At 41.9% G+C, this 9,631-nt stretch overlaps 1 protein-coding gene across 1 annotated transcript; it reads right to left on the bottom strand.

Annotated features, from left to right (window-relative positions):
- Positions 1–889: 889 nt before the first annotated feature.
- On the bottom strand, positions 890–9,294 carry she (Src homology 2 domain containing E). The gene is made up of 6 exons (XM_044359934.1): positions 8,361–9,294; positions 7,751–7,877; positions 5,300–5,554; positions 4,692–5,058; positions 2,966–3,085; positions 890–2,112 (listed from the first exon to the last, which is right to left on the bottom strand). Exons 1-6 carry the CDS (start codon positions 8,799–8,801, stop codon positions 1,920–1,922), a joined length of 1,503 nt encoding a protein of 500 aa, XP_044215869.1. The 5' UTR covers positions 8,802–9,294; the 3' UTR covers positions 890–1,919.
- Between the last annotated feature and the right edge of the window lie 337 nt (positions 9,295–9,631).

Genomic DNA, 9,631 nt, shown 5'->3' with positions numbered 1-9,631 from the left:
GCGCTGACAATAGAGTTGAACTACTTAACACTTACTAATTTCTGGCACTTCTCTGCTCTGACATTACATGTTGCCACTCTCCATTCACAAACCAAGCAGGCTATTCTGTGGGGGAGTTACATTGCTACTATGGCCACGGTTATTCATAGCTCATTTTATATCGCAGTCTGTCTCTCCTCCCTCTTTTCTCTTCTTTCTCTCTCCTCTCTCTCCTCAATCCCTGTAGAGATGGCCCAACCTCACTCTAACTAATCACCATGGCAACCTGGTAATCCCTGAACAGAAAAATTCTCTCTCTATCTCTCTCTCTCTCTCTCACACACACACACACACACACACACACACACACACACACACACACACAAACACACGCAACAGGATTGCGTGCACACATGGGCGCACACATGGGAACATTCACACTTTCTCACACACACTCACACTTACACTCTAAGTGATGCAAACCAATACACAGGTGTTTACTGGTAAGGCATATCTTGCCACAAACATGTGCTTCCATGCACCATTGTGGGGATAAAGCTTATGTGTGTGTTGGCGAGGTTTTAAATACGCCACTGTTTGGGGGAAAAAAAAGGTTGTGTGAGTAAATGCTATTCGTTTGAACACTATTTATGTTTGCGTTTTGTACGTGCGCTCATATGTGTGCTCACGTTTGAATGTGTGAGCATGTGTGAGGTTGTGTGTGTGTGTGTGTGTGTGTGTGTGTGTGTGTGTAACTGTGATTAATTTCACACTCAGGTCAATGGTTTTACAGCTACATGAGAAAAGCACACAGATTCATTCTGGTTAGATTCTCATCTCTGTTTCCCCTGAAACCTTGCTTTGAATGTTGCTACCAGCTTGTCCATTAATTAAAATGGTTTGTCTTCAGTTAAAATCAAATTTCCTTTATTTACTGAATAAATGTCTTACAACAACAATATACAGCCCACATCATGGTGTGGTTGAAAAAAAATCTTGGCAATATCCAACAATCACTTCATACATACATCATATATTTAGGGTAAAGCAGGTCGGTTCATTCACAATAAGTAAGATAGCTTTTTCATAACCTCATATTTAGATTACAGCGAGGACACATGAATTGACATGATATTCACATATTTATTTGCACACTTAAACATTTTTGCTGACTGGGTACTGTAATGTTATAAGACCCCTCCCACTACACTAATTCTAATCATCTAATCAATAAAGCTCCTTCTCTCGACAGACAGAGTGGTTGGCAAATGAGCCTGATTTTCAGGATAGATCGATAGGCTGATTGACATGTCAGATGAATGAATGAATATACTCCAATCAGGTGTATTGATCTTACAGACCAAAGCCTAACTGACAGGCATGGTCATCGACTATTTCAGCACCTCTGTGTAAAGACATGAGATTATAAGCCTCTGCACCTACTTTGAAATTTAAAATTGGTTATAGTAAGTGCAGTGCATTGTTTCAGGTATTGTGGAGATTAATTTGATTTGCATGGCATTGATGGTCTATAGAGTCAATGGACAAAACAATGGGCAAATACACTTGGCAGTGGAAGAAGGAATGGTTTTCCTGTATCTATAAATACATTCAATATAGCTTGTGTGTGCCTGCTGGTGTATGTTTTGTTGATTTTAGATTGAAAACAGGCAGCACTGTCATCGTGGTTATTGTAGTATCTGATTTGACCACTAGGTAGCGCATTTAGACGGTGCAAACATGCCCAAAGTTAACATATAAACTTATTAAAGTAGTACACAGGTGAATCCAAAGCAGCACGTCTTTGAGTATGTGTGTATGCACATGTATTAGCAAGTTTATGTGTGTGTATCTGTGCGCATTTGTGCATATATGTGTCATACATGTCTCTGCCCGTGTGCATTTGTGTCCCAATGTGTTGTGTTTGTCCTCTATGCATGTCAGTGTGACCTGGGCACAGGATGCTGCAGGGTCATGTGCTCTGCTCCAGTGAAAGGCAGTCTGTGCGTGTGGTAGTGGTGGACCAGCTCAGGGATACTGGAGAAGACACAGCTACTCTGATCCAGTGTGTAGCCCAAGCCCTTACTGCTCTTGGTCTGGGCCACAATGATGTGCACACAACTCTGGCTGGTCCTACACAGGAAACAGGGAGAGAGACACAAAATATTGTCAGCTAAAATACCATCAAAAGCAACAGGCTAGCAAGTAGAAGTTACATAACCCCAGTTACAGCTAAGAATTATAAGATGATGAAAAACGGAAGCATTATATAGATTTTGTAATTAAAGAATTTGCTCTTTTATCTGTCTTTCCCTAAATGAGGCTGTGCGTTTTCCCAAGTTCAGTGGATGTGTAAATGGAGTTAATGATGTGGACTCTCAAATGAATGAGCAGCGTACAACCAATGTGCACTCAGGCGTATGCACACACACGCGCACACACACACACACACACACACACAATTCTCCTAAAGAACCTGTTCCTGGCACACTTATCAGTAGTGTCTACTCCACAAATGACACACATCTCATGCATGAACGCCTTACAGATTGCCACGATAATGCCAGATACTCTAGCTCCTTAGTGATATCATAAATATAGTCAAACAGGGTTGAAGGCAAAGCACCAACACCTAAATATGTTATATGATGTTTTTGAAAATTGATGCATTCATATCTTGTCTTTTAAATACACTACCTAACAGGATAAGTGCCATGATCATGCTTATTTTTAACTGCCAGGAAGACATGTGGAATAATAAAAGGAAAATAAAAATCAGAGAGCTATATTTTAGATTCTCAATGACACTATTGTAACCGAAATAAAACTGAGATCATGATGCGGCGAAACAAAGGGGGTTAAAAATAGCACCATAAATAAATATGTACACGTTGCATTATAAAGCGTGCATGTACTGTGCTCAACAAACACACACACACACACACACACACACACACAAAGGCGAAACACACATCTGTACACTCACTTCAGAGCGATGGAGTACTTGCTGGTTCCTGATTCGCTGTCTCTCACCAGGAAGCTGGCTTCCCTGCAGCGCTGCAGCTGAGCCTCAGCCTGCTGCCGACTCACACTGCCATGGTACCAGCTTGGAGAGGCGAGGGAGGGAGGGAGAAGGGGAGGAGGGGGGGGGGATGCAGAGAGAGACAGAAGATCACTGACATATAGCACGGTGACATATGGAGATAAGTCAGATGTCAACTTAATGATAGGTGATGATGGTGAGAGAGAGAGAGAGACAGAGAGAACAGACAGACTGACGGGAAGAAGGAAACAGGCTGACAAAGATTTACAGTCACCGTAAATCAGACAGACAGATTTATGTTGTGGACTGAACGCGTTTACAGTGTCAAAGGTGAACTTGAGAGGCCAGATAGATAAATAAATGCATAAACAAAATGCATGTGGCCGTGCAGAGGGTCGAGGGAGGCCTATTAGGACACAAGGTGGTGCTGACAGTGGCTACAGGCTAGAGCCATTTATAAACAGGCTGTATGTGGCCTTAATGCTAAGAGGCAAAACACACTGACATTCAACTACAACATGAGAGGAACAAATGCTAACATGCTCTGAGCATGTTCCTCACATGTTCCATTTGAACAGAAAGGCCATGCTTAGTGATATAAGGGAAAAGGAAGGTTTACAGTTGAAATGAGTCCCTCCTGTCTATTCAATCAAACCTCACCTCAAGGGTGAACTCTGCATCCAGCACCTCATTCTGAGAGTGTGCTTCAGGGGCTGCTGCTGGCTTACACTCTCAGTAATATATGTCCAATTTCACTTAAAATTACAGTGCCATGTTTAATATATCATATATGACATTTTGGCCAAGAACACTGGCAGCGTGTGGACTGTATTTGACCTTGTGAGCCATCAGATCAAATATTGATGTAAATCTGCTTGATTGCTTTACAACTTTCATTAAGGGAAAATTAATTGGCAGCCAACACTGAAGAGTGCAGTTTTTCCAGTGCAAACATAACTAAATCTTTCTGTGTTTTTACAGGCCGGGGGGAAAGGACTTCCAATTTACTCTGTAGAGTTTATGATAAATGTGGTGTTCATTTTGTTAAGTAATAACAATACAATGTTTCAGCCCTCATTTGTTTAATTAGCTCTACTCACTAATCTTGTTCAGGGTTGCAGGGGACATTGTTGTACATCGCAACATGCCGGAGGCAGGATAGGCAGGAGGCCATCACAAGTCTATCAAAAGTCTGATATATAAATGGAATAACACTTTAAAACTCTGCCCTCGTGGCATTTTAGAGTTTCCAATTCATATGACCTGCATGTCTTTATACTGTGGGAGAAGCCTGGATTTGAACCCAGGACTTATTTGCTATATACAGAGCTACATACTGTATGTATGTTTAAATTTATCAAATTAATTGTTGTTTATACCAAGGTATGTATATGGATAATTTAAAAATGCATCGTCATATTATTTCTTAGTCAGCAGGGTCTACTAATTCTTATACAATGATGTAATATAGATTCAAATATTTTCAATTTTTTTGCTAATACTTACCTTTTGAGTCTCTAATTGTAAGTGTTTATATATATATTTTTTAGAAAGTGTCTGTTGAGCATAATAATCAATTCGGGCATACTTTCCCCTTTGTCATGTTGCCTCTTTGCCTATAAAAAGGAGGTATAATTCCAATGTCCGGATATGTATTCTCTCTTCTTACCTCTGCTTCTCCAGCGGCAGACTGGGCTCCACTTTGGCTGCCTCCCCATCCAGTGGGGCTCCAGGGGAGGTAGGGGAGGGAGGTGAAAGTTTGTTTGGGCTGGAGGAGGGTGAGAGTGGTGAGAGTTTGAGGGTGGGGAAGGAAGGAGAAGGGGGTGTGAGAGGGGAGAGTTTGAGAATAGGAGAGGAGGGAAAGGAGGGAGAAGAGGAGGAGGACGGGGAAGAGGAGACAAGTGTTTTGTGGTTCCAGCTCTTCTGTCTCAGGGTATGTTGCTGCTGCTGCTGCTGCTGCTGCTGCTGCTGCTGCTGGCGGCCTGAGATTGAACCATTCTCTTTACTGGGAGAACAATCCACTGCCTCAAATTGAGCTGAAGGAAACAGGAGAGACAATATCGACCGGTCATGATAAAATTCTATCAAAGCGTGCCAGAGCTACCAAAGTAAACACATCTCTGGAAATTGATTCAGCGGGATTGTTTTGTTTCCTCTCTAAAGCAAACATAAAACTGTTGTGGCATTACTGTACAAATAAAACTCATAGCATCCTTCCTCCACACCCTAACCACCCCACCCCCACCCTTCCCATCATCCCATTCTCCCTTTCTCTACCTGACAGCGCTCTAACAATGTCCTCCTTTCTCCACTCCCAGGGCAGTTCGTACTCTCCAGCGGGACGGACGTCAGACTCTGGCCGTGTGACAGGGATCCACACCCCCTCACTGTCGCCCTCCAGTCCGCCCTCATATGGTGTGTCGTAGATATTTGGAGGCGTGGGCTTGCTCTCCTCTCCTTTCCCCTTTCTCTGGCCTCGGTCCAGGAGAACACACACTTTCAGGAGGTCTTTGGAGCCCCGTCTGCGAACCTCTACAGCAGAACAATCATGTGATTAGTTACTTTTAATGTGTAGATGATTTTCACTTGTCTCTCATTTGATAAAGCAGTTAGTAGTAGTGGGATCTAACTGAGTACATTTACTTAAGTTCTGTACATAAGTTGCTGCTATTTTACACTTAAACTCCACTACATTACAGAGGGAAATATTGTTTTTTTTACTCCACTACATCTATTTGACAGCTATACTTACTAGTTATTTTGCAGATGAATCTTTTACATACAAAACATATGATCAATCTATAGAATAAAATGCATGGTTATAAACAGTAACTATATAAAGTACTTAAAATTATCAACATGAAAATACTATTTACATGTTAATGCATTAATAATATTACAGTCTGTATATAAATTGTATGATTATGTTATTAAGATATGAATTAACTTAAACTTTTGAAACTTTAAGTACATTTTTCTTATGATACTTCTCTTTTGCTTATGTAAAAATTAGAATGCAGGACTTTTGTTTTTAATTAAGCATTTTTACTACCACTACTTTAACTTAAGTAAAGGTTTTGAGGTGTGCCCTGGTAGCCTACTGGTTAAGATGCACGCCGCATAACCACACCATCTAAGGTTTGATTGCAGCCATGGACCAGTCTGTCTGCACTTTTGACTGTCAAATAAAGGCAAAAATGATGTTAATGTTCTGAATACTTCTTTCACCACTGCCAGTCACTGATGTTGTATCAATGACTAATTATGGATCTGTTATCTAGGTAAAAATCGCAGGAGTTACCCTTTCAGCTATAGTTAGTATCCATTAATCTACCTCAAACAAATTCAAACAGTTTATGGCAAAGTAACAGCTTTGCCTGTACATACTGTATAATATTCGGTTCTATAAAATGGTCTGAATGTGTTGACTTGGTATCCTATCAATAATGTAAGTGTGCTCTCCCATTCTGGTGTGACCTTTGATGAACCTTGATATTATTTATGTGTAAAATAATTAAATTATGATACATAATTAATATTAATAATAAAAACAAAATCATTCTGATAAATTATTATCAGGTATGCACGTCTAGCAAGGTACCCAAAATTCATTTGCATGGTTGTGTACCATCTAACACGTCACATAATCTTTGGCAAAAAGTATTTGTTATGACAAGTGGTTACATATTTCGGGGGAATTTGACTTGTTGTGTTTCTTTGCTGTCCGACAGGTAGCCTGTGTGTCTGCACTATTGTGTGACCAAACAATGGAGTTACAGGAAGAAAAGGTCAACACAGCTGCTGATTGGCTGACTGGCTAGGCCACTTCCTGACTGCTGGGAAGTGATTGGGCGAGACCGGGGGGTGGTGGAGGGGACCTGTAGGTTTTGCGGTGGGGTGAGGGGGGTCTTTCGATTCTTTTCACACATAAGCAACCATAAAGTATTATGTGTGTGTTTGTGTGTGTATGTGTGTGCGCACTTGTCTATGTGTAGAGGGGGGGCACTGGGGCCAACTTCCTATCAAGAGAATGGGGCAAAGGAAACAGAGGCAGGAGACAGGAAGTTGGAAGAGGAAGCTGCACCCATTGTCCCTGCACAACACTGTTCCTATAGCAACCGCCAGCGGGGAGGGAAGTCAGCGTGCAGACTGAGGGTCTACTTTGGCTCTGAGTCCCTTTAAAATGTCCCTTTAGGAAGAATGTGAGATAGTGTGGGTGCAAACAAACTGAGCTTAAGTGTGTAAAAAGTGCTCCTTGGCTTGCATAATATTATGGACAGAATTATAAACTTCACAAGCTTGTACAAGCTGAAAGTGCTTTAAGAGATAAATAAATGTTGTCAGCAGTCAAACTGCAGTCCAGACACCACTTATCTTAATCAAATGATGGTTTGATATATTCAGATCTGCTATATCTCAAGAAGGTCTTGACAATGTGATGTTGTAACAGGCAGGGAAGCTATTTGGGCTGTGCATCTCTGTCATGTATTTGCATTTTTTCCTACATTCTACAGTCAACATTTCTGCCTTTACTTAATCAGATTTTTCGTACAGCATATGAATATGACTTATTGTCTTTTTAAGGGCAATCTCTCAGAAAACAGAGCAGTGCTGAATCAAAGACAGACTGGTTTGAAACCAGGAGGCCAAATTGGCTCTTTTATAGTAACCAGAAACTGTAAGAGTTGAGCAGGGGGACTGACCCTGAACCCTGCTTTCTGACCTCACCCGTGATGATGACCTGGGCGTCATAGGGCTCCATGTAGCCATCATTCATTCCTGCTCTCTCGGCCTCTCTTTGCTCCTTGGTTTTCTCTGCATCGAAAGGATCTGCATAGTCCTCCAGGATAATCAGCTGTGAGAAGGAAATAGACAAGTCAGAAAGCACAATGCACCTATTCAGATGTTACTTTTATGTGGAGACAACAGGGCAGGAGGGGAGGGATCAGTATGTGTCTCTGTGTGGTGTCCATGTCTGAGTGACAAGTAATGAAGGAACAAGCGGAAATACTTGTGCAAAGAGGTCAGCGCATTGTGTTTGTTCGTTTGATCTGACACAATGTAGTGAAACTGCATTGTGTTCTTTTGAGAGCGATGGAAACTGAATACAGGGTTATGAACTGAGATGGGAAGGGAAAACACAAAGGAAAGCAATGACCTCAAGCCCACAATGAAATTTCTGTTTTGCACTTTATAGTGACTTTTAATCAGCATGCAGCTATGACCACCTCTGTCTGGTTTGGTTTGATTCTAAATAAATAGCAGATGAAATATTAAGATCAAAGGTTGGTGCATGGGGTTTGCATTAGCTTTGTTTCCATCCCCAGGAGTTACTCACCGTTGTTTTAATGTCAGACTTTCCCTTCTCGCTCTCGGCCATCTTCTGTTCACTTATCCCGTTGAGTTTGGGGGTCTTGTCTTGCTTGTCCACTTTGATCATCCTGCTGATGTACGCTTGCGCCAGACTAGAGGTCCTGACCGGACGGTTCTCGTCTGATGTCTCGACCTTGGAGTTCTTGCGACCTTTTCCAGGTGTGAGACTATCCCAGACTGTCCCACCAGAGCCTGTGTTGTTACGGCCCAACTCTGTAGCCGAATTTTTCCTATTTCTCCCTGCCAATAGACCCCCCACTCCACCATCTTTACGTTGATTTCCTTTCAGACTGTCTCGAGAAAATGAAGGTTTTGGTCGTGTTTGGGGACCAGATTCGGAGGCCGAGCGGACCCGTTCATTTCCGTTCTTCAGGTTGATAGGGAAATCTCTGAACCACTTTGCCATGACTGTCGAAGTATTAACTCTTCTCACAGATTTAAAACTTAACAAATCTCTTGTCTTTCACACGCTCTTGCATTAGCTGCCCTTCGAGGATTCAGCTATTTTAAATTTCAACCGTGCGCAACAGCACCAACTTTACGCACAAATATTTTACGCACGCCTCAGTTGAAGTGATTGTGGTCTGAAATTACAAGATTCTCTTCAGCGTCTAACTCAGATAAGCCCACTTTATGGTGTTAAACTGATTTCTAGCGTCTGAATCTCCCTGACAACTTCTGATGCGTCTTGGAAGTCATTGGCCGGTGGCCCTTTGTTGCTGTCACCCTGCACCTGCAGTAACAACTATCCCTGCAGTTTGAAAAGTAGCCTCTGCAAAGCGTAAACTCGAAAAAATTGGAAGTTTTTCTTTGAACCCAGTAAAGATCCCATTCCCGGAGTGTGAGATGATGCGTCCAGTTTGTCGACCAAGCGAAGTGATGAGACTGAGAAGAAAGTTGTGTGCGCAGAATGTGGGATGTCGCTGGAGTTTGGGGAGTGGCTGTGGGGACTGGGCGGGTTTCTGAACTGGATCATCTGAAACTTCCAGGCTTTATCATTAGTGGTCCAACGTCAGTAAACGCCTGACATTAAACAAAATAATGATCCAACATGAGAAAGTTATGAGTTATTACGCAGTTTGAAAGTTTTGACATGTCCTTTTGAAATGTCAATATTTTGCAGTGCATTGTACTACAATTAAAATCACATCTGGGGTACTCATTGGAGGACATCTGCAGAGAACTAGGAGTCAATAGGAGTTACCCATGGTCTAATTTGTTTGAGCACGGTTTATT

This window comes from Thunnus albacares, chromosome 8, assembly GCF_914725855.1.
Source record: "Thunnus albacares chromosome 8, fThuAlb1.1, whole genome shotgun sequence".
In the NCBI taxonomy this organism is placed as follows: domain Eukaryota; kingdom Metazoa; phylum Chordata; class Actinopteri; order Scombriformes; family Scombridae; genus Thunnus; species Thunnus albacares.
Note: the sequence above shows the minus strand (reverse complement) of the source record. Positions and strands in the feature narration are given on the sequence as shown.

Bases quoted from the DNA above. Each gene is read 5' to 3' on its own strand.
- she (XM_044359934.1), bottom strand. From the start codon at position 8,801: ATGGCAAAGTGGTTCAGAGATTTCCCTATCAACCTGAAGAACGGAAAT. The intron at 7,878-8,360 runs GTGAGTAACTCC...TCCTTCTCACAG, and splicing joins AGTCTGACATTAAAACAACG to CTGATTATCCTGGAGGACTA. The intron at 5,555-7,750 runs GTGAGGTCAGAA...GTTCTGCTGTAG, and splicing joins CGCCCAGGTCATCATCACGG to AGGTTCGCAGACGGGGCTCC.